This window comes from Gymnoscopelus braueri (genome assembly GCF_963280865.1).
Source record: "Gymnoscopelus braueri genome assembly, chromosome: 15".
Lineage (NCBI taxonomy): Eukaryota > Metazoa > Chordata > Actinopteri > Myctophiformes > Myctophidae > Gymnoscopelus > Gymnoscopelus braueri.
Window position 1 is genome coordinate 8,383,150 of NC_137620.1, and position 26,356 is coordinate 8,409,505.

The 26,356-nt window shown below is 40.0% G+C and overlaps 2 protein-coding genes across 2 annotated transcripts in view; both read right to left on the reverse strand.

The window, feature by feature from the left end:
• Nucleotides 1-5,977: 5,977 nt before the first annotated feature.
• Nucleotides 5,978-26,356, reverse strand: part of LOC308101768 (CD209 antigen-like protein A) — a 170,865-nt gene continuing 150,486 nt past the window's right edge. Inside the window, exon 6 of the mRNA XM_080451238.1 lies at nucleotides 5,978-6,401. Coding sequence (XP_080307364.1) covers nucleotides 6,209-6,401 — 193 coding nt within the window. The 3' untranslated portion in view covers nucleotides 5,978-6,208. The remainder of the gene's footprint in view (nucleotides 6,402-26,356) is intronic.
• The window catches only part of LOC308101765 (uncharacterized protein), an 11,515-nt gene continuing 4,511 nt past the window's right edge, over nucleotides 19,353-26,356 (reverse strand). Inside the window, exons 3-6 of the mRNA XM_080451231.1 lie at nucleotides 25,905-26,300; nucleotides 25,679-25,812; nucleotides 25,055-25,158; nucleotides 19,353-20,958 (exon numbers count right to left, since the gene is read on the reverse strand). Coding sequence (XP_080307357.1) covers nucleotides 20,805-20,958; nucleotides 25,055-25,158; nucleotides 25,679-25,812; nucleotides 25,905-26,300 — 788 coding nt within the window. The 3' untranslated portion in view covers nucleotides 19,353-20,804. The remainder of the gene's footprint in view (nucleotides 20,959-25,054; nucleotides 25,159-25,678; nucleotides 25,813-25,904; nucleotides 26,301-26,356) is intronic.

Here is a 26,356-nt window from a genome sequence, read left to right on the forward strand (position 1 = left end):
TGAGAATAAAATTAGGAAATACTGCCTTTTTATCATCTTTACTTCGCACAATCATGATGCTACTCTTCTTGGCATTATATTTAATATTAAAATCAATGCCATACTGGGAGCAAACCCTGAGAAGCTGTTGTAAGCCTGCACTGTACGGGGAAAAGATAATTAAATCATCTGCATACATAAGGTGGTTGACTACAGAGTCACCTATGACACATCCAGTTTTACACTGGTTCAGTTTCCTAGACAGCCCATCCATGTATAAATTAAATAATAGAGGAGATAAAATCCCCCCTTGCTTAACACCATTACCAACATAGAAATGTTCGGACACAGTATTTCCCCACTTCACCTGCATAGTCTGATGTGCATACCAAAAGGCTAGTATCCTTATAATGTACTTGGGTACCCCTCTTTGGCACATTTTGTCAAATAACTTGAAATGATTCAACCGGTCAAATGCCCTAGAAGCATCAATAAAACACAGAAACATGGTGGAATTCTGGCTTCTATATTTTGCAATAATGTCCTTTAAAGCAAAAATACACATATCAGTGCCATGTTTCCTTTTAAATCCAAACTGGTTGTCAGCTGTGGTAATATACCTATCCAGTCTGTCCAACAGGATTTTCTCCAATACTTTGGAGAGTATACTAGCTAAAGCAATGGGTCTGTAATTATCAATGCTATTTATTTTCCCAGCTTTGTCCTTAATAACTGGCACAAGTAGTACCGCTAACATGGAATCTGGTAAGATACCATGGTTAAGGAAACCAGTAATACATAGAGCAAGCATAGGAGCAAGCTTCAGACTGGCATATTTTAAGTGTTCAGCTGAGATGTGATCCGGGCCACAAGCTTTGTTATTTTCTAGCTTCATTATAGTGTTATAGACTTCCTCAGCTCTAACTGTCACATTTTCAGTGGGGTCAACCTTCTCCACCAGAAAAGAGTCACTCTTAACACAGTTGAACAGCTCATAATAGTGTTGCCGCCACAGTTCTGCAATGTTGCCAGACCCACACACACCTTCAATGGATGACGGTAAGGGAGTTTTACTACTGTTTAAGGTTTTGACCTCTTGCCAGAAATCAAAACAGCTGTTGTTGCGCAGCTTTTTGGCAAGTGAGTCAGCCCTCATTGTGTCCTCATTTTTTTTGATGAATCGGACAGCATACTTGTATTTGGCGTTAGTGGCCTGTTTCTGTTCAAACACAGACCCCTGTCTTGGCCTACCTGATTCTGACCATACTTTAAAAGCATCTCTAGCAGCAGTGTGTAGCCCAGTCACATATTCATTCCAACCTGGTTTTATACTGAACTCCTTTTTCTTATCCTTGTAAAGACCCTTACTTGAGGCATTTAAAATGCTAATGATAACATCATAAGTAGAACATAAATCTCTACAATGATGCACATTTTTACAGTTGATGTCACTGCACTGCATGGCTTCTCTAGGAAGTCTAACAGAGTCTAATGATTTGTCTGTGAGTGAGGTATAGTGATTAATATCCTTCTCACTTAGCTTAGTCCAATCCAGCCTCCCTGTGTATGTTTTACTGTTATCCACAGCTATAGCTGGGATATTTTCAACATTTAGGGTCATTATAATCGGGATATGATCTGTGGTGGCCAGATCATAGCAGATAGTTATGTTATCAACAGAAGCATGTGCATCAGCTGTGCATATACAGTGGTCGAGCCATGACACTGTATGCCATGCTTCACTAATATATGTATAGCTTTTCTCAGGTAATAGTGATTTACTTGTCAATATGAGATTATTATCATTACAATATTGCAGTAAACATTTTCCAAACAGAGATTTGTCATCCGATATATCAGCATTCAGGTCACCAATGATATAGACACTGGTTGTGGCATTGTCCTTGATGAATGCATTAATAAATGCCAATCTATTGCGATATTCGTCTTCATTTTGATATGATTCATAAGGTGTGTATATATTTACAATAATAAATGACCTATTTTCATACTTGATCTCTATACCAATGGCCCAGTTTACCTCTAGTCTAATCACTGTAACCAGAGGATCATTTTTACTGTTCCAGAGAATCGCCACACCACCTGGTATTCTACCATGAGCTATTCTATCACAGAGGTCAGTAGTAGACTCTCCAACTCCATGAAAGTTAGCATGCAGTGAATTCAGCCTTTCTAGGTCTTGTTTAGGTAACCATGTCTCTTGTAAGCACAGAATGTCACATTCCTCCAATAGTTTGTCCACAACCAGCCGCCTCGCTTTGTCACCAGCACTGTGCCCCACACGTAGGCCCCGTGTGTTATAAGACACCACCCGCATCATACTGTTTATGTGCTACGGGCATTTTCATCCGTAGATGACTGATCCCCGTGTTGTACAGGAGCGATCACTTTATTTATATTATTCGTTGTAGTGTTTTCACCTATAAGCGACCCACTGGTAGCTGGCCGTCTTGGCTCATAATATCGTCTCACATAGATGCCTGCTGGCCACAGTTCTGGGTCGTACATTTCAGCCACTTCATTACATTCAGCAGTGATGTGAAATGAGCTGAATCTACTCTGATGATGCGACTCAATCTTCCGACAAGTAACTGTTCGGTTAAGTTTCTCTTTCAGATACACAGCTAGCATGTTAGCTTCCAATTGTGGGGCGAACTTAGTGGCAAACACACTCACCATCTTCGTGTTTATGACATGTATGTCAGAACTCACAGGGCCAGTTCCAACAATACCTGGCGTCTTCTTCCTCTCCCGTTTCTGTGGTGCTTGTATTCCATGTTGACGTGCAGCTGGCATTTGCTCTGGTGTCGCCTTGTTGCGTCGGTGTCCTGCCTTCACGACCCGGGACCATAGGGGAGACTTAGGTGCCTGTGGTGTAGACACAACTCCCACTACGCTGCTGGAGCCTCCTCCAGCCACTGCTACCTCCTGGTCGGCGTTCTCAGCTGCTGGCCTCCGTCTCTTGCATGGCCTCACATACCCAGCCCCTGGGTCCACGCTGGTCTGTCCACGGGGCCTCTCGATTGCCGACACTCGGTCGTCGATGGCCATGGTTGTCGCCCGTAGCCCCTCACAGGCATCTGTTTGAGCTTCGAGCGTTTTTTTCACACAGCACATATCTTTATTCAGCTGTTCCATCCGCCCCAGCAATGCCGAAACATCAATGTGGTCATATGATACTGGTGGGAGTTCATCCAGGTAGTGGGATACGAATCTTGGTATATTCTCCCCACATTCATTTAGCACCTTCAAGCATGTTTTTATGTTGTTAGCATCCTTCTGCGCTCCTTTATGAGCAACACAGCGCTGCACCGTTTGAGGACACATCTCAAACAGCAGTTTCTTCGAGGCTTCGATCCACTCCGAGTTGAAGTTATTTGAGGCCAGCAAGACAATGTCATCATGATTCAAAGTTTTCATTTTGATGACAAGGAAGTTCAATAGTTCATCTTCCACAATCACCTTATTATCTGTCGTGCGGTAAACTTCAGGCTTAGTACGGCCGGAGAAGCTAGCAGCCCCACGCCCGGCTGCTGCCGCCATCATGCAGAATACTGGTCCCGTAGAGAGTTCAGGGCTCTTGGATGGAGTGTTCCCTGCTCTTGCGGTCTGTAGAACCCCTAATCCAACCCGGATCCTGGCTGAAAACGAGCCACACCGAGCTAGGAAAAGTTTGAACTACAAACAGCCAACATGTCTCTATGAAAGACTGGTCCCGTAGAGAGTTCAGGGCTCTTGGATGGAGTGTTCCCTGCTCTTGCGGTAGTAGACTGTGTACTGGCGGCAGTGGCGGGACATGAATAATACATTGTAGGAAGGAAGACATTTAAAATATGCCCTCGTGACAAAATTGTCACAAGGGCTGTAAGAAAAGATAACCTGCAGACATTGATTCTCAACCTTTTCAGGCCGCGACCCCCCAACATAATCATATTTGAACTGGAGACCCCCGACAAGGGGGGGTTTCAGTTTAGATAAATACACTATAGTTGTTGAGCGTTACTTCATGGGTGTCAAACTCTAGATCTATATACTTAACCACTTAGACCCTCTGTACTTACTGAAACAGACCTGAGTTAGCACTGGTGCGTTCTTTATTTTCACCTCTACACCAAATATCATCGAGCTTGTAGATCGGCTATTTTGGGCAAATATTCCCCTGATGCTATAGGGCTGAAAGTGGTTAATTAATGAATTAACAACAGAGAGTGGTTGCTCCTTGGGCATCTAGTACAGATGCTTCCTGGGTAAAGTCTCCCTATAGGGAGGTCTTCAGGGCTTGAGTCCCGCTGGGAGGAGACCCCAGGCGGACCATGGACCACATGGGTATTATATATCTCTACGTTGGCCTTGGAACACCTCGGAATCCCCCAGTATGAAGTACTGTAGCTAACATGGGAAAGAAAAGCCTTTTCCCAGGTCATTTGATCGCAGATTTGCTTGCTCAGGGTGGGACTGTCGGGTCTCTGCTCTACATGTAAAGTGTCTTGAGACAACTTGTTGTGATTTGACACTTTAATAAAATTAAATTGAATTGAATTGATTGCAGCGCTGCGTGATAATACATACAATAATTTATAATATTATATATAAATATAATATATATAATGTAATACAGAGGAAGATTTGTACCTTCAGGTCTCTTTACTTACAGTATTGAGCCAGTATGTACAGTTCAATTTATCTATACTGTACTTACAGTATTGAGCCAGTACAAGTTATCTATACTGTACTTACAGTATTGAGCCAGTATATACAGTACAAGATATCTATACTAAACTTACAGTATTGAGGCAGTATATACAGTACAAGATATCTATACTGTACTTACAGTATTGAGCCATTATACAGTATCTATCTATCTATCTATCTGAGATGATGTTGGTCAATTTTGCAGAAATGCCTGTGTTTTCCTGGAATAGGCCTTTTACACAAATAACCGTTTTTTTCTCTATTTCAAAGAAAGGGAGCACAAATGATGTACTATCACTTGAGTTATTAGGTTTCTTTCTTTCTTTCTTTCTTTTAGAGTGGGGGAGGGGGTATTGCTCAGGGACACTTCGACACATAGGATGATGTATTATCAATAATATGTCCTCTCAGCACAGCCTACCAGGTGTTCTATTAAACTATAAGTACTGCTTATGTATAATCAATAACATGTCCTCTCAGCACAGCCTACCAGGTGTTCTATTAAACTATAAGTACTGTTCAACTTCTGTTTGAATAAACCTTCTAAACTCGGTTTCATCTAATAGTGAAACATTCACCCAACACAAGGTGGTGCCAGAGTACTTCTATCATTTCCATATTGTTAACAAAGCTCAATGATAAGACAGATTAATGCTCAAATTAGTACAAACAGTAATTTTTTTAACATAAACATATGATGTATGCTGTCTTGCATGATTATAAACATACTGTATGAGAGCATTGTCTCATGAATGTGTTTATAATGCCTATAACAATAATAATGATGATGATGATGAAGATGATGATAATAACAACAATACTAATAATGTAACTTGTATAACTTTGTGTATCACTTTTAATCTAAAACATGTATTTAGTGCTTTACATCAAAATATTAGAGGAAAATCTTAACCTAAAAATAATAATAGCATTTGATTCATTGAGTACTTTATTAACAGTTTGTAAATAGTACAGTGGTACGATTTTACAATGATGCTAAAAGGATAACAGAAACATCCCTAGGGGCTTGTTTTCATTGTGGTCCTGTAGATCTACAACCTCACAACACATTGAGATGAGCTTGTAGATCTGCTATTTTCTAATAGCCAAAGTATAAAATAGGACTTTTAAGTGGTTATGTAAAGCAAATAATCAATCAATAAGAAAGTTAAATGGCAAATAAAATGAAATAAAATGCTTAAAACTGGTGAGAAATAGATGCATAACTTCTCTTGCACTGTTTTAATACAACAGAACAAACATTATATTAATATACATGAAACATGGTATTAAAATGGAACAGATAGCAGATTAATGTTATTCACATTTTAATAGGCTCTTTAACTAAATAATGAAAATATGAATATAAATTGTAATATAATGTCTACAGTGCATATTGGGTAGAACTGCAAGGCAGACAAACCAAAGCAAACACACAAACTACCACATGTAAACACATCCATCATGTAGCTGTACCAACACACCAGCTAACTGATACATTGTGAACATGATGGTTTCAGCACAGAGCTCTTTCACAGATCCAGTTGTCGGTACTGATAGAACACGGTAAGTCGTTCCATCCTCTGCTAGAAGAGGAAGAATGAGATGCATCATAATACTCAACACAGTCTTCTTCTGTATTAAGGTACCTGCCTTTTTCAGGGTCCCTACGTTCATGATCACGTTCAGGCTCACCAGGCTGCCAGTACCTGGAGAAGTAGGAACATATCATTAATACAATACTTTTACAAGGATCGTTTTTCACTGTAAATCGTTTGTTTTTAATCATCACCTCATTTTATATTCAGTGGTTTTCAAACATATTTATTGCTAAATTAGCCGATCTACAAGCTCACAACATGTTGCATTGCAATGTGTTGTAAGCTTGTAGATCGGCTATTTTTGCTACTTTTGAAAATGTTTGGGATAAATGAATGAATAGTTGAAATATGTATTTTAGTATTGAGAAATGGGTGCACACAAAGTAGGCCTACTGATATAGTAAATACAATAATATAGTACATATTTCATATATTTCACTAATAATAATAATTGCCACAGAATCCCAAATTCACCTGGATCTCGTGACCAGAGTTGGTTCTAATTATGCAGGAATAGTAACAAATGACTAGTTACTTATTACTCCTTAGTAATTGTATAAGTTATTAGTTGGTATCAAGAGGTATCAATAAGTTATTAGTTGGTATCAGACAGGCTACGCAGTATTGACGTGCGTGAAGTGCCGCGAGGCTGCAGGAGTTTGCTGTGTCTTGATTATTTCAAGCCAGTAGAAGTCACTGTTGGGACTGCTGATGCACTAGAGCATCAACAAGTGGTTCTCAACAGGTGGTCCTAGAGCAGGTCCCCAGCTAAAAGATGGAGAATTGGTAACCAAACGGACCCTTATTAGATCTTTAACTTTTGAGAGTGTAGAAACCAAATGGACATTTTACTCTCTCAAGAGTTAAATGATTGTTAAACATCTGCATTACTTTATTTACAAGAAGTCTAACACAATTAGAGAATGTAGAAGAATTGATTTTGACCAACGTTTGCCTGTTATCTCTCCTATGGTACCAACATCAATACAGCATGGAATTGTGGACAAAATGTTATCCAACGATAACAAAATATTCTAAATTTTGGGTCTAAGAAGCTAAATCTCATCAAATGTTGGTCCGTAGCTGAAATGCCGAATAAATAATGGACCTTGATATGAAAAGGGTTGAAAACCACTGCACTAGAGGGGTAGATGTGCTGCAGGACAATATGTGAGTTTTGTATTTAATAACTTCAAAACTTAATAATCTGAGCAGTGAGATCATGTTCTGAAAAGCAGCAGATCAATGTAACAATTGTTGGGCTACCAGTTGTTTGCTAACAGCATATAACTAGTAAATCTAATTGGAATACCTAGACTAGGGTATCATTTATACCAAACTAGTAGCAAAGCTTCACAATCAGGCTGTATTCCATATGAACAACAATATAAATGGCAGGCTACTTCTACAGTAGCATGAATACTGAAAGGTATTATCATGTAGCCTAGCATTGTGATTTGATATTGTAAGTATAGGGGTGAAAATAACATCCAATATTCATCTGGTAGTGGAGGATAAGCTCTGTTTTTATATATGACTTTTTTCTAGTTCAGTTCACTAGTCATTAGGTTCACATTTATAATAAAGGTCTACTGTACCTTACCTTATTACCCAAGCAATTACACTATGTATAACCTATTCATTTTAAGATAGCTACACATTTACATGTCGTAGGGATGTTAACATGAAGTCAGTTATTATTATTATTATTATTATTATTATTATTATTATTATTATTATTATTATTATTATTACAATAATAATAATAATAATTATTATTATTATTATTATTATTATTATTATTATTATTATTACATTTATTAATAGTAGTAGTAGTAGTAGTAGTAGTAGTAGTAGTAGTAAAAGAGTATCCATTTATTACTATGACTTTGATTACTATTTATCATATCCCTGTGAGGAAATTGATCCTCTGTATTGATCCAGTAATGTGCTTTACACAATTTTAGATTTTTTTTACGTAATATTGTTTCCACACAGATCATTCCAACATGGTGGAGCGAGACCGAGATCAACAGGACTGTAGGAACGTGACTGAGGAGAGAGAGAGATTACAGACTAGTTATAACCAGTTAGAGACCAATTATAACCAGTTAGAGACCAGTTATAACCAACTGACTAGACTAGGCATAGGACAGTTTCTAAACACACATAGCCAACTGATTGAAGAGAAAGACCAGCTTCAGAACAAATATGACAACCTGACTGAAGAGCGAGATTGCCTGAAGAGGAGAGTCTGTGGTCAGTGAGACATCACTGTTTTTTCTTCATTGTTATATCATGATTTTCATGATTAGTCATTAATTAGAAGGGGGGAAATAAGGGCTAACATTATTGTTTTGTTGATAGAGTCAGGTGGATTTACCTATGGTGAAGGTCTGTGTTATTACATCTCTACTGAGAGGAAAACCTGGGGGGAGAGCAGACAGTGGTGTAAAGACAACCTATCAGACCTGATTGTTATAAAGAGCAAAGAAAAACAGGTACATGATGACGATGATGATGATGATGATGATGATGATGATGATGATGTGTGTGTGTGTGTGTGTGTGTGTGTGTGTGCGTGTGTGTGTGTGTGTGTGTGTGTGTGTGTGTGTGTGTGTGTGTGTGTGTGTGTGTGTGTGTGTGTGTGTGTGTGTGTGTGTGTGTGTGTGTGTGTGTGTGTGTGTGTGTGTGTGTTCATCTATTGTTCAGTTTGTACATCAGTAACCAGCAGCTTTTCTGCCCAGGACTTTGTTGCCAGTTTCAACAAGAGAGTGTGGCTGGGTTTGACCGACAGAGACGAAGAAGGATCTTTCAAGTGGGTAGATGGAACACCACTGACCACAGCAACGTAAGACTGATCATTACGGGGCCAGAGCTCAGCTCTGGACCTGTATTAATGTTCCCCTCTTTTTTCTTCTGCCACTTTTCGCAGTTCTGGCTGAACCGTGCATACGCTTTTTGCGAAACTTGGCCATATGGTAGATGGTCATGAAAAACTATCAAGAAATAATTCTCACAATCTTTCGTCAAAAGGTGGCGCTATAGAAAAATGCCAACTTTGAACAGGTACAACTCATGCCCTGTTTGACCTACAGCCATGAAACTTGGATACACATATGCGTCTCCTCATGCTGAACAACTTTCACCCTCTGACCTTTAGATCTCCCACCATTTTGAATTATATGAAAAACAGTTAAAACCTATCTCCTCCTGGGATTTTTTAGTAATCTGCACGAAACGTTTTACACATGAACTTTGGACCTATGCCGACAAACAAGCAGCAAAAGATTTTCCATAAGTGAAAAAAATTAGCTTTAATGAGCCAATGAATATTGCAGTTTTATGACAATTATTCATCTGCCCCTAACACATACATGCAGACTCACATTTCTTTGAAACTTTGCGGTAATGTTGAGGGTCATTCCAAATATCACTGAAACCAATCTTACACCAATTGGTCAAACAGCGATTTTTTTAAAATGCAAACTTTAAACAGGCAAAAGTCATGCCTCGTTTGGCCGACAGCCATTAAACCTGCTTACACATGTGCCTTGACTCATGAGGAACACATGTATCACGTTGACCAGTAAGCTCCCCCCTTAGATTGTCCGCAATTTTGAGCAGTTTGAAAAACACTTAAACGCAGGATTTTTCAGCTATTTGCGTGAAACTGTATCATCTGTGCGATCTCCTTTTTCACAGGTTCTTGTCTGTTGGTCCAATGGCTTCTCCCTTAAACGTGTGCCTCACAACCTGAAGGTTGCCAGTTCAAGCCTCACTTGATGCGGACTTCATTAAAGTTGCACACAACATGATTGTGTCAATTAATACATGCGCAATTGTTAAACACAACCTGAAATACTTATTTGAGAGGGTATGTTTTTGCAATGTATGACATACTTCATTCTGAAAATAGCCGATCTACAATCTCAAAACTTTTCAGATAGCAACGTGTTTCTGAGTTTGTAGATTGGCTGCTTTCACTGGTTCACTTTTATCTTCAACAGACAACCTCAGCCTGGTCAAAGCTATAGCACTATAGGTAATGTTGCAGCCCGTCAATCCGAAGGTTGAGCGTTCGATTCCTGTTAATGGCAATAGGTTGAGATGTCCAATCAATCCATTCTGCTTCCATCTCTCTCTCTCTCTTCAATCTATTATGTTTCCATGTCTCTCTCTCTCTTCAATCTATTCTGTTTCCATGTCTCTCTCTCTCTCTCTCTCTCTCTCTCTCTCTCTCTCTCTCTTCAATCTATTCCGTTTCCATGTCTCCCTCTTCAATCTATTCCGTTTCCATGTCTGTCTCTCTCTCTCTCTCTCTCTCTCTCTTTTGAGGGGTGGCCATAGCTGAGTGGTTAGTGAGCCAGCCTAGGGAGCCAGAGGCCCTAGTTGCCCCAGGTACGATTCCAGGCCAGGCCAGCAAATGAAATGTGTCCCTGAGCAAGACTCTTAACCCCTAATTGCTCACAGGCCCTCATTGGAAACAAGACCGCAAGGACTTTCATGAACAGACCTGTTAAAGGAATTATCCTTATCTATTCCGTTTCCATGTCTGTCTCTCTCTCTCTCTCTCCGATCTACAATCTCACAACTTTTCAGATAGCAACGTGTTTCTGAGCTTGTAGGTCGGCTGCTTTCACTGGTTCACTTTTATCTTCAACAGACATCCTCAATCTGTACAAAGCTATAGCACTATAGGTAGTGTTGCAGCCTGTTAATCCAAAGGTTGAGGGTTCGATTCCTGTTAATGGCAATAGGTTGAGATGTCCATTCAATCCGTTCTGCTTCCATCTCTCTCTCTCTTCAGTCTAATATGTTTCCATGTCTCTCTCTCTCTCTCTTCAATCTATTCCGTTTCCATGTCTCTCTTCAATCTATTCCGTTTCCATGTCTCTCTCTCTCTCTTCAATCTATTCCTTTTCCAAGTCTCTCTCTCTCTTTCTCTTCAATCTATTCAGTTTCTCTCTCTCTCTCTTTCTCTTCAATCTATTCCGTTTCTCTCTCTCTCTCTCTCTCTCTCTTCAATCTATTCCGATTCTCTCTCTCTCTCTCTCTCTCTTTCTCTTCAATCTATTCCGTTTCTCTCTCTCTCTTTCTCTTCAATCTATTCCGTTTCTCTCTCTCTCTCTTTCTCTTCAATCTATTCCGTTTATCTCTCTCTCTCTTCAATCTATTCCGTCGCTCTCTCTATCTCTTCAATCTATTCCGTCTCTCTCTCTCTCTCTATCTCTCTCTCTCTCTCTCTCTTTCTCTCTCTCTTTCTCTTTCTCTCTCCCTCTCTCTCCCTCTCTCTCCCTCTCTCTCCCTCTCCCTCTCCCTCTCTCTCTCTCTCTCTCTCTCTCTCTCTCTCTCTCTCTCTCTCTCTCTATTCCCTGGCCCCGCTTATCGCTGCTTGCAGCTATATTTACGGGGCCAGAGCTCAGCTCTGGACCTGTCTTAATGTTCCCCTCTTTTTTCTTCTGCCACTTTTCGCAGTTCTGGCTGAACCGTGCATACGCTTTTTACGAAACTTGGCCATATGGTAGATGGTCATGAAAAACTATCAAGAAATAATTCTCAAAATCTTTCGTCAAAAGGTGGCGCTATAGCAAAATGCCAACTTTGAACAGGTACAACTCATGCCCTGTTTGACCTACAGCCATGAAACTTCAATATACTTATGCATCTACTCATGATCAACAACTTTCACACTCTGACTTTTGACCTCTGACCTTTAGATCTCCCACCATTTTGAATTATATGAAAAACAGTTAAAACCTATCTCCTCCTGGGATTTTTGAGTAATCTGCACGAAACGTTTTACACATGAACTTTGGACCTATGCCGACAAACATGTGCAAAAGATTTTCCATAAGTGAAAAAATGAAGCTTTAATGAGCCAATGAATATTGCAGTTTTATGACAATTATTCATCTGCCCCTAACACATACATGCAGACTCACATTTCTTTGAAACTTTGCGGTAATGTTGAGGGTCATTCCAAATATCACTGAAACCTATCTTACTCCAATTGGTCAAAGGGGGGCGCTATAGCGATTTTTTGAAAATGGAAACTTTAAACAGGCAAAAGTCATGCCTCGTTTGGCCGACAGCCATTAAACCTGCTTACACATGTGCCTTGACTCATGAGGAACACATGTATCACGTTGACCAGTAAGCTCCGCCCTTAGATTGCCCGCAATTTGGAGCAGTTTGAAAAACACTTAAACCCAGGATTTTCCAGCTATTTGCGTGAAACTGTATCATCTGTCTGATCTCTTTTTTCGTGGGTCTTTTTTGTTCATCCAATGGCTTCTCGCTTAAGCGAGTGCCTCATGACCGCAACGTTGCCGGTTCAAGCCTCACTTGATGCAGACTCTATTAAGTTGAATTGCGAAAAACATGACTGTATCAATGAATACATGTGCAAACGGTGAAGATAACATGAAATGCTTATTTGAGAGTATGTTTTTTCAATGTATGACGTACTTCATTGTGAAAACAGCCGATCTACAATCTCACAACTTTTCAGATAGCAACGTTTTGTGAGCTTGTAGATCGGCTGCTTTCACTGGTTTCGAGGAGACATACAATTTCTCTATTGGTAAATGGTTTGTGAATGAGTGATCTTATTGTTAGCGTTAGTGTGAACATTTTTTTCACTGGTTCTGGACTGTTGGTCCAATGGCGTCTCGCTTCAGCATCAGCCTCTGGATCGCAGTGTCGCCGGTTCAAGCCTCACCTCTTGCTGGCTACTTTTCAATTGTATCGCACAAAACATGACTGTATCAATTAATGCATGTGCAACTGTTAAAGGTAACATGAAATGCTTCTTGGAGAGAGTATGTTTTTGCAATATATGACAAACTTCATTGTGAAAATAGCCGATCTACAATCTCACAACTTTTCAGATAGCAACGTGTTTCTGAGCTTGTAGATCGGCTGCTTTCACTGGTTCACTTTTATGTTCAACAGACAACCTGAGCCTGGACAAAGCTATAGCACTATTGGTAGTGTTGCAGCCTGTCAATCCGAAGGTTGATGGTTCCCAAATATGGGAACCATCATAAACCTTTTGGGTGGCGAACGCCCGTCCTCTATCCATCAGGTCCTGTAGGAAGGACAGGATGACTGTCAGGGGCGCCAGATAGGAGATGGTGCGAGCCGTCGTGCACCAGATCTCAAGCAGCAAGATCCTGGGCCGCTGCCCTGAGATGTCTCTCTGACTCTGGGGGCAGCAGGTTCATTTTCCCCGTGTTCTGGGTGGTCATACAGTTAGCAACATCACTGAAATAATCAAGTGGTGATAACGTAGAACATTTATTTGACATTACGGCAATTTTTACAAACACATCATGTAAATCGGTACACACTGGCCCTCATTTATCAAAGTAGACCAAATTAGACCAAACAATGGGCGTACGGCGAGATCACCACAACTTTCGGCATTTATCAATATATCCAGACTTTGGCTTCAGCGTACGGCCCACTCAAATCTCACGTCTGGTCGGGAGCAGTTGTAGACTTTGGCTACACCCGTTTGTTCCATTGTAGACCTGCGGAGCAGCATTGTCTCACCATCTGACAGGCATCTGGACACATGTATCCACTCCAAAATGTATATATATATCACACTAATAAATAATCCCTGTTAAAAGATAACATTTTATAAACTCATTTAAACAAACTGCTTTAACAGTTATTCGGTTAAGCTTGCAGATCTGGCTGCATTGGCTATTTGAAAAGTAGCAGATCTACAAGCTCACAACGGGTCGCATCACGACGCGTTGTGAGCTTGTAGATCTGGTATTTTCAAAATATACAAGCGCTTATGCGTGAACATTTTCGGGAGTCGGGACTGGCACAGCCGCGCCGCTGTAATCTTTTCATGGACAGCGTGGTCTCCAAACTTACAGTAGCGTGTCCTATATGGAGTTATACAACCTGGGCTGGGTTGAGGATATAAACCCGACCCCAAACCTTTGACCAGTGTAGGTTATTCTTCATGCTGTGGATTCATTTGGGCCACCGCGGGAGATCAGGCATTTAACCCTCCAAACACACACCAGCCTTCATCCATTAATGTTTATAATTCATTCATCAATGATCACTCCATAAACGTTCAGGTTATTCACTGCCTTGTCTGCTATCTCTCATTTAACGTGGCGTCACGGCAGCCCGTGTGACTCAAGAGGGAATACATTGTTTTATTTTAGTGTAACTAGAACGCGCACCGCGTACTGCTCGTAATGGGTTACTGTAAATTAATATACGTATGTATGATATGTTTATGACGATGAGATTGGTGTCATTCATGTAGGCTACTTGACAAAGATTGTACCATCATGGAATACATGCCTGCTGACAAGACTGCTGTTTCCACAGAGTGCCAATGCTACACTTGTCTTGGGCTTGCAAGTAGGTGCGTGTGTGTGTGTGTGTGTGTGTGTGTGTGTGTGTGTGTGTGTGTGTGTGTGTGTGTGTGTGTGGGTGCGTGTGCGTGTGCGTGCGTGCGTGCGTGCGTGCGTGCGTGCGTGCGTGCGTGCGTGCGTGCGTGCGTGCGTGCGTGCGTGCGTGCGTGCGTGCGTGCGTGCATGTGTGTATGCGTCAGACGCGTACATGAAAGGGAGCGAGGCGAGCAAGGGAAACTTCATGCTTTGTTTGGTCGTATTCTGGTTCTTCATGTCGTAAAATCAGGGCGTTTTGAGAATATTTAAGGCCGTGTTATTTAAATGACGGTCGTTTTCAGACGTGAGATTTATCAAAGCTCCGACCAAATGTACGCTAGGATTGGCTGTATAGGATCGCTTCATAAATGTGACTTTGTGTGACTTTGACGTTGGTGTACGGCCGAATTTATGGAAAAATATAATCCGTTTTTTACGCTCCATTGATAAATGAGGGCCAATGTCTCTATAGTCAAGTGATCAAGATGGTTCCGTCCGATTTTTCATATTCCATCCTGATTGGCAAATTCTGAACATTGCTGGCCCACAATAACCTACCTGACCTGGCGGAGACCTAGAGCACTTTTTCTAGTTCTATTATGCGTTTCTTTTGCTTAATGTTTTTTTGTAAAGCACATTTAATTGCATTGTTGCAATGTGCTATACACACCTTGCCTTCCCTTGCCTTGAAGGAATACAGAATATCACCTTTTCAGGAGAGGCTTGAGAGACTCGCCCTCTCTCCAACCTATCCAATCTAGCACTAACTGCCACCTGGGAAATTAGCTGATTGGTTAATGCTGATGAGCCAATACTCCTTGCAATGGCCACAGCCATCCAGAACAGATACGTGTCTTTGTCTTTTATCTACTTGCTTAAATGCGGCTTGACTCTATAATGTAACAATTATACTGTATATTACTGCACTAATCAATAATATGTCTGTAAACAGGACAATATGGAGGACATCTATTTTATTACGGGGCCAGGCTTCCAGCATGGCTCCGTTTTGATATTGGCATTAGTTTTTCTTCTTCTGCCACTTTTCGCAGTTCTGGCTGAACCGTGCATACGCTTTTACGGCCATATGGTAGATGGTCATGAAATACTATCAAGAAATAAATCTCACAATCTTTTGTCAAAAGGTGGCGCTATAGCACTCAATTGAAAATGCCAACTTTGAACAGGTACAACTCATGCCCTTTTTGACCTACAGCCATGAAACTTCCATACACACATGCGTCTACTCATGATGAACAACTTTCACCCTCTGACTTTTGACCTCTGACCTTTAAATCTCCCACCATTTTGAATTATATGAAAAACAGTTCAAATCTATGGAATCCTGGGATTTTTGAGCAATTTGCACGAAACTTTTTACACATGAGCTTTGGACCTATGCTGACATAAAATAGGGAGCAGATTTTTCCTAAGTGAAAAAATGAAGCTTTAATGAGCCAATGAATATTGCAGTTTTATGACAATTATTCATCTGCCCCTAACACATACACGCAGACTCACATTTCTTTGAAAAAATGCAATAATGTAGAGGGTCATTCCAAATATCACTGAAACCAATCTTACTCCAATTGGTCAAACGGGGGCACTACAGCAATTTTTTGAAAATGCAAACTTTAAACAGGCAAAACTCATGCCTCGTTTGGCCGACAGCCATTAAACCTGCTTACACATGTGCCTTGACTCATGAGGAACACATCTATCACGTTGACCAGTAAGCTCCGCCCTTAGATTGTCCGCAATTTTGAGCAGTTTGAAAAACACTTGAACCCAGGATTTTTCAGCTATTTGCGTGAAACTGTATCATCTGTGTGATCTCCTTTTTCACAGGTTCTTGTCTGTTGGTCCAATGGCTTCTCGCTTAAACGTGTGCCTCACAACCTGAAAATCGCCAGTTCAAGTTTCACTTGATGCAGACTTTATTAAAGTTGCATTGCAAACTATATGATTGTGTCAATTAATACATGTGCAATTGTTAAAGATAACCTGAAATGCTTATTTGACAGTATGTTTTTTCAATGTATGACATACTTCATTGTGAAAATAGCTGATCTACAATCTCACAACTTTTCAGATAGCAACGAGAGTATGTTTTTTCAATGTATAACATACTTCATTGTGAAAATAGCCGATCTACAATCTCACAACTTTTCATGTTTTGTGAGCTTGTAGATCGGCTACTTTCACTAGTTTTGGTTCCGAGGAGACGTACAATTTCTTCATTGGTAAATGTTTTTTGAATGAGTGATCTTAGTGTTAGTGAAACAGGGGGTTGGTTTATGACAGAAGGCAAAAATGTATGGTCTTCAACAGACAACTTCAGCCTGGACGAAACTATAGCACTACAGGTCGTGTCTCAGCCTGTGAGTTCGAAGAACGAGAGTTCGATTCCTGTCAATGGCAATAGGTTGAGTTGTCCATGAGTGAGGTTCTTTACCTGGGATTACCCCCCTGCGTCCTATGTATGTCCACCTCAGCTGGGTTGAGCTGAAAAGTAGTTTCACCTGTTGCAATCATTTGCTTTATCTCAATTACAATCTTTTCCGTTTCCATGTCGTATTGTGCTATTATTGCACTTGCTTCTTTGTCTGTCTGTCTGTCTGTCTGTCTGTCTGTCTGTCTGTCTGTCTGTCTGTCTGTCTGTCTGTCTGTCTGTCTGTCTGTCTCTCTCTCACTCTGTCTGTCTGTCTCTCTCTCTCTCTCTCTCTCACTCTGTCTGTCTGTCTGTCTCTCTCACTCTGTCTGTCTGTCTGTCTGTCTGTCTGTCTGTGGGTCATTCCACTTTTCAATTGCACCGCACAAAACATGACTGCATCAAATAATGCATGTGCAATTATTAAAGATAACATGAAATGCTTATTTGAGAATACGTTTTTACAATGTGTGACATACTTCATTGTGAAAATAGCCGATCTACAATCACACAACTTTTCAGATAGCAACATTTTTTTTCTTGTAGATCGGCTACTTTCACCAGTTTCGGTTCTGAGGAGACGTACAATTTCTCTATCGGTAGATGGTTATGGAACCAGTGATCTAGAGCAGTTAGCAAAACAAAGGCCTGGTCCGTCAGGGACGGAAAGACTTATATATATCAACAGACACTACCAGGATTATCATATCTCTAGCTCAATGAGACGAAAGGAAGCCTATGAGTCCGAAGATCACCGGTTCGATCCTTGTCCCCGACGATGTGTTGGGGTGATCATGATTTGGCATTCTTAGGTTTACACATAGTGTTTCTTGAGGTTAGGGGAAGGCATACTTTTACTGAGATTAGGGTTAGTGAGGGTTTACAATGCTCATTTGTTAATTGCATGGTCTTCTTTCTCTCAAGTTCAGTCTTCTATGTTTCTATGGCTTATTGTGCATATTACTTATCATTGCTTCTTTCTTTCTTCTCTCTGCAATCCCTGGCCCCGTATTATCGCTGCTTGCAGCTATATTCTACATTTTACTTTCTACTACACTGTCACAAGACATCTGTGTCTACTTCCCGAAACGGGTCGTGATGAATTGAGTGCAATGGACCACAATGGAAACAAGCCCCCATGGGGCTTTTTGTGTTATCCTTTTAACATGACCTTTAACTTTACTACCTGTACTATACACAATCGTGTTAATAAATGATTCAATCAATCAATGACGCGGCCTATGTGCAGGTCTGGGGCTGGTCCGTGCGAGGCTCAAAAACATTGTGTTTAGTATTGCTTTTTGGTAGATTTTTTCCTCCTCCTGTAAGGATATTTAATTCTTAGCTGTCTGGCAGAAACCTTGATTCTCCATATTTGTACCTTTTATGTATTTTTTTGTAAATTAATGCCCTACTTCATTACACAAGAGTGTCGCACAAAAGTAGTGAAAATAGCAGATCTAGAAGCTCACAACGCATTTGATGTGTTGCTTGTGGATTGGTTATTTTTCAAAATGTTTTTTAAATAATAATGAAAAAGGAATGGTTTTGGACTTGGTATTATAAAGGCCAACACACACAGGCGGCAAATGGAGGATCAAATCATAAAATTAAACAACTGCCTGCATAGGCAGCTTAGTGCTTTATGAGTCTTCCAGTTTAGTAGACCTGGTATTGTGAATTTGTACTTCCATGTACTGTTGTTCTCATGTCTTACTAAATAAAGTACATCAATCAATCAATCAGCACACAAAGTGTGCACACAACCAGACGTGCACTCACACCAAGGTGCACGGCCCCCCGACCCATAGGCCTGCACCCCTCTCCCTTTTGGAAAAGAGGTGGCTACTGTAGGTTTTTATTATGAACGTTTTGAATTGTCTCTTTTGGGAAACAGTAATGGTTTAGAACTTTTTTAAACAGGCAGTTAATATGTTTCATCCTTAAATTATAATGATAATAATAATAATAATAATAATAATAATAATAATAATAATAATAATAATAAGGGTAATAATAATAATAATAATAATAAGGGTAATAATAATAATAATAATAATAATAATAATAATGCAACTTGTATACAACTTTATGTATCACCTGCAATACAAAACGTGTAGCTAGTGCTTTACATAAATAGCATTTGATTAATTGTTTACTTTATTAACAATATGCAAATAGTACAGTGGTACGATTTTACAATGATGCTAAAAGGATAACACACAAATCCCTAGTGGCAATTGTTTTCATTGGTCTTGTAGCAGATCTACAACCTCACAACGCAGTGTGATGAGCTTGTAGATCTGCTTTTTTCGAAAAGCCAAAGTTATAGGGCTTAAAGGAGTAGTTTACCCAAAAAATGACTTAATTTCTATCAATTACACACCCCATGAAGCCTTGATTCATGGAGATGTTTTTGTTTTTATCACACAATTGAGCCAATAATTTGATGACTGGGTCATCAGTCAATAGGAGACTCGATGGAGACTCTTTGAGACTCCGCTGGTAATCAAATTATTGGCTCAGGAATGCGACAAAAACGAAAACTAGAAAAAGTGCTCCTCGGAGCACAGGTCTCCGCCAGGTCAGGTAGGTTATTGTGGCCTCCTGGTGGCGCTATAATACGCCAATGTGAAAAGGGTGCTATTTCTTCTTAGGCCTTTCAATCGGACACTGCATTCATGATTTGAGGCTTTTGGTTCCAAAAATGTGTTTTGCTAAAGTAGACCTGCTGGTGGCGCTATAACAGGCCAATGTGAAAAGGGTGGCATTTCTTCCTCGGCCTAGTGGGAAGGTGCACACAAAACTTCACGGAAATCGCATGCTGCGTTGATGATTTGAGGCATTTTGTTCAAAACAAACCAATCCTGCAAACTTTGGAAGTCAATTTTAGCCAATCAGGATAGAATATGGAAAATCGGACAGATCCATGTTGATCTATAGAGATACTGTGTACCGATTTGCGTGAGGTTTGGACAAAATCTGTAGGAGTGATATCCAAAAATGTGTTTTGCACAAATCGGCCTCCTGGTGGCACTATAACAGGCCAATCTGAAAAATTCGGGGCAGAGGTTTGGCTTTGGCACCCAGGGAATGTGTGTGCACAGTTTCGCAGCGGCTGGGCTATCTGTGCCGGAGATTAGCTGTTCACAGACGGACACACGGACGGACGGACGGACGGACACACGGACACACTGACGGACGGACAGGGTCGCCTGGCGGAGACAATAACTAATTTTTGGGTGAACTACTCCTTTAAGTTATGCAAAGCACATAATCAATCAATAAGAAAGTTAAATGGCAAATAAAATGAAATAAAATGCTTAATATTGGTGAGAAATAAATGCAGAACTTCTCTTGCACTGTTTTAAGAATACAACAGAACAAACATTATATGAATCTACATGAAACATGGTATTAAAATGGAACAGATGGCTGTTAGATTAATGTTATTAACATTCTATAGGCTCCCTTTAACTAAATAATGAAAATATGATGAATTGTAATATAATGTCTACAGTGCATATTGGGTAGAATTGCAAGGCAGACAAACCAAAGCAAACACACAAACTACCAAATGCAATCATAGACATCATGTAGCTGTACCAATTACCAGCTAGCTGATACATTGGGAATGGGAACATGATGGTTTCAGCACAGAGCTCTTTCACAGATCCAGTTGACGATATTGGTAGAACACCCTGCATCGTTCCATCCTGTTTTTGGACTGTTAACAGACCCATCATAATACTCAACACAGTCTGATTCTGCTTGTCGTTCAGTATTTGCACCAGCGTGCCAGTACCTGTAGAAGTAGGAACATAATTAGTACAATACTTTTACAAGGATGTTTTTTCACTTCACGTTCGTATTTTAATCATCACCTCATTTTATATTCAGTGGTTTACAAACGTATCCGTTGCTAAATTAGCCGATCTACAAGCTCACAACAAGTTGCATTGCAATGTGTTGTAAGCTTGTAGATCGATATTTTTGCCACTTTTGAAAATGTGTGGGATAAATGGATGAATGAATGAATAAATAGTTAAAATATTTATTTTAGGATTGAGAAATGAGTGCACACAAAGTACTGATATAGTAAATAAAATAAAATAAAGATTATAATTAGCCTATTTGTATATATTTCATATATTTCACTAATAAAAATGTCAAGGTTCACCTGGATCTCATGACCAGTGTTGGTTATAATTACTCAGGAATAGTAATACATTACTAGTTACTTATTATTCCTTAGTAATTATAGAAGTTATTAGTTGGTATCAAACAGGCTGCGCATAGAGCGCAGCGGAGCAGTAGCCTATTGATGCGCGTGAAGTGCCTTGCTCTGCAGGAATTTGCTGTGTCCTGACTATTTCAAGCCAGTAGATGGCACTGTTGGGAATACTGATGCACTAGAGCAGTGGTTCTCAACCAGTGGTCCAGGGACCACCAGTGGTCCTTGAAGGGGTTCCAGGTGGTCCCCAGCTAAATGATGGAGAGTTGGTAACCAAATGCACCCTTATTAGTATTTAACTCTTGAACGTGTAAAATGAAACCAAATGGACCCTTACAGGTCCATTTGGTTTCATTTTAAACTCTCAGAGTTAAATTATTGTTAAACATCTGCATTACTTAATTTACAAGAAGTCTACACAAATAGAAAATGTAGAAGAATTTATTTTTGATCAACGTTTGCCTGTTGTCTCTACTATGGAACAACATCAATACAGCATGGACGGAATTGAGGACAAAATCTTATCCAACTATAACAAAATGTAAGTCTTTGGTCTGAGAGTCTAAATCTCATCAAATGGTGGTCCGTGGCTCAAATGTAAAATAAATAATGGACCTTGATATGAAAAGGGTTGAAAACCACTGCACTAGAGGGGTAGGCGTGCTGCAGGACGATATGGGAGTTATTTCATTCATTTTGTATTTAATAACTTCAAAACGTACAGTAGGCCTAATTATCTGAGCAGTGAAATATATATATATATATTTTTAAGCAGCAGATCAATGTAACAGTTGTTGGGCTACCAGTTGTTTGCTAACTGCATATAACTAGTAGGTGATTATATAACTGGTTAGATAAACCTACTAGACTATGGTATCATTTATACCAAACTAGTAGCAAAGCTTCAAAATGGTATTCTACTTCTACAGTATCATAAAAACTGAAAGGTATTATCATGTAGCCTAGCATTGTGATTTGATATGGTAGGTATAGGGGTGAAAACACCCAACATAACATCCAATATGCATCTGGTAGTGAAGGATAAGCTCCGTTTTTATGTATGACTTTTCTCTAGTTCAGTTCATTAGTCATTAGGTTCACATTTATAATAAAGGTCTACTGTACCTTATCTTATTACCCTAGCAATTACACTATGTATAACCTATTCATTTTAAGATAGCTACACATTTACATGTCGTAGGGATATTAACATGAAGCCAGTTATTAGCCTATTATTATTATTATTATTATTATTATTATTATTATTATTATTATTATTATTATTATTATTTAATAATAATATGTTTTTTGTTTTTGTTTAACTGCCTTTACAAATATTCTAAACCATTCATGTTTACCAAAAGAGAAAATTCAAAACGTTCAAAATAAAACCTACAGTAGCCTACTCTTTTCCTAAAGGGAGAGGGGTGTAGGCCTATGGGTCGAGAGACTGTGCACGTTGATGCGAGTGCACGTCTGAGTGTGTGTGTGCACTTTGTGTGCTGCTAGGAGTGTGATGTTGGATGAGACAACTAACTAGATAGGCTACTAGAAAACAGTGCAGAGCATATGTTGTGTAAAGTTTATACTATATCACACATACGTCTGTCATTAAATTAAATCACCCGATGCGACGCGATTCAAGCATGATTGGCAAAAGACACCATCATTAGACTTTATGGATTCACTTACTATATTAATATAATAAGTATTATATGACGGTGACGACAATGACAAGACAAGACGACGATAAAACGTTGACTGTTTGCAATCAGCCAACTAACACATTTCAATATAAGCTACCATTTTATGCAGAAATCCTCCCAGTGTCTGATGACAGAGTAAGGAGGAGAGAGTCGGGTAGGAAAGAACACCTCCCCATAGCATTTAAACAGCGTCTTCAAGCAGATAATATTATCAGACAGATCAAACTCATAACTAAAACATTGGGGTCTTTATGGCCAAACATGTGCAGCCCCTTGCAGTCATGTGGGACACAGGATTTCAGCATAACGATTAAAGTCAGCCTGTCGCCTCGCCGAGTTTCATCAACACAGTAAACAACAATTCATTTTAACCATGAACGTGACATTGTCAAGTAAACACACGCTTACTTTAAATAACAGCCTCTTGTTTTTTTAAACATTATGGCTTTGAAGTACTATAATCTAAATGATGGCTGTAGTTATAGGCTAATTGCAAAAAAGAAATGATTTATTGATAGCCTAAATACCATAAATAACACGTGGACTCACAAAATATTGAACCATCCCTCCCTATAAGCAGTAGTTTAAATTAATACATTAACAGTTGTGTTAATATATTTTTTTTATTATTTTCATACGTGGCGACGCCTGGAAATAGAACAGCGCCGTATCGGAGTGCCGGGCGAGGCGTGAACGCGTGCGTGCCTGCGCCGGTGTGGGATAGGTTGATTGAAAATAACGGGGGTGGCTATTTTGACGCTCGCCGTTCGGTGGCTGTGTGTGTTGGCCTTTATATTACGTACATATTATATTACTTATTACTTTTACTGTTTTTCTTCATATTCCATATCGTTGCTGTCGGGTGGAAGCCCGGGTGTCCAAAACCAATCCTTTTTCATTATTATTTGAAAAACAATCTACAAGCCTTGGGCTTGTAAATCTGCTATTCGTCAGAAATAGTCAAAATATGGAGATACAAGGTTTCTGCCAGACAGCTAAGAATTAATTATCCTTACAGGAGGAGTCAAAAACGTCCTAAAAGCAGCACTAAACACAATGAAGCCTCTCAAACATGTCTGCAGAAAGTTTATAATGGACAGCTATGTTTGTATCTTTGACTGAAATAAACTCAACATAATGACGATACTTCCAAATGTTGAAAGTATTCCTGTATGTGTGTACTATGCATTATGCATGCTTCATTTTTGAGCCACACACTGACCTGCCCCATGCAGACCATATATCCCCAGACCTGCACATAGGCTGCGTCACTGATTGATTGAATTAATTATTTATTAACAAAGGTTATGTTAAAAGGATAACACATAAAGCCCCAGGGGGCTTGTTTCTATTGTGGTCCATTGTACTCAATTCATCAATAACGTTGCACGCTGGACTGGTGCATGCTTAAAAAGAACAGATCTACAAGCTAATAATATGTAGCATCGCAAATTGTTGATAGCTTGTATCTGTTCTATTTGTGCATGTGACCTCCTAGTTCCTTGAAAGGGCTGCTCCATGGCTCTGGGTCTGGGCTGCTCTACGCAGCTGGACACAGACCCACCGCAGCTCAGACAAAATACAACCCATACAGTGAAGACATGCACAGGCATGGCCTCACGGGCACGGCCCGTTTCGGAGGCACTGAAACGGGTCGTAGTTAATCCGGACCTGGTAACGCAAGGTTACTTGGATCAGTAATGTAATAATATTAAAATTACACTACTGGTTACTGGTGAAAGTAATAATATTACAGTAATATATTGATATGTAACGCCTTACTGCCCAACACTGCTCATGACACATCAGTGTGCTTCGACACACCCTTTGAGAACCACTGTTCTAGATATTAGATGCAAATTAACTGAAGTAGACACAGATGACTTAGTGACAGTGTAGTAGATTTGTAAACATTTGAATACCCTTTAAAAGAATGAAGGTAAGAAGATGATAAGTCTTACGTTGGTGTGGTCAGCGGTGTTCCATCTACCCACTGGAATACATCTTCATTGTCTCTGTCGGTCAAACCCAGCCACACTCTCTTGTTCAAACCGGCAACAAAGTCCTGGACAGAAAAGCTGATGGTTACTGATGTACAAACTGTACAATAGATGTGTGTCTCCACAAAGTGGAATAACACACACATGTGTGTGCGCACATGCATGAAGCCATGCACACATGCAAACATACAAACATGCACGCACGCACACACACACACACACACACACACACACACACACACACACACACACACACACACACACACACACACACATATATAGGCACACACACACACACACACACACACACACAGGCACGCGCGCGCACACGCATGCCCACCAGCGCACGTGCACAAATACACTAACGCATACTGTACATGGACGCTAACGCATACAAACAAACACATGCACATGCACATGCACATGCACATGCACATGCACACGCACACGCACACGCACACGCACACACACACACACACACTCACACACACACACACACACACACACACACACACACACACACACACACACACACACACACACACACACACACACACACACACACACACACACACACAACCCTACCTGTTTTGCTTTGCTCTTTATGACAATCAGGTCTGATTGTCTGTCTCTACACCACTGTCTGCTGTCCTCCCAGTTTTTAGTCCCAGTAGAGATGTAATAACAACCTCTGTCAAACTTCTGCCATCCAGGTGATTCTAACAATAAAACAATAAAGTTGGACACTGTTTTTTTCTCTCCCTCAAAGCAATGACAAATTAATGAACAAAAACAGTGACGTCTCACTCACCACAGAGCCTCATCTTCATGTCATCTCGCTCTTTAGTCAAGTTGTTATGTCTGGTCTGTAACTGATCAAACCTAGTCTGTAACTGGCGGACAGAACTGCTCTGTAACTGGCCTTTTTGTTTAGTCAGTAGGTTATATCCGGTCTCTAACTGGTTAAAACTGGTCTGTAGCTGTTTTTTCTGTTGAGTCAGTTGGTTATGTCTGTTCTGTAACTGGTTATAACTGGTCTGTAGCTGATCTTTCTGTTCATCTGGGCTATTATGCCTGGTCTGCAATTGGTGAAAACTGGTCTTAAGTCGGTTAAAATTGGTCTGTAACTGTTCTCGGTCTTCAGTCAGGTTGGTGTTCCTGGCTTGCAATTGGTTGTAATTGTCTCTCTCCACCTTGTTGGACTGATCTGTATGGAAACAAAAACAAAAAATAAAAATGGAAGATCTACTAATTAAAGAAATG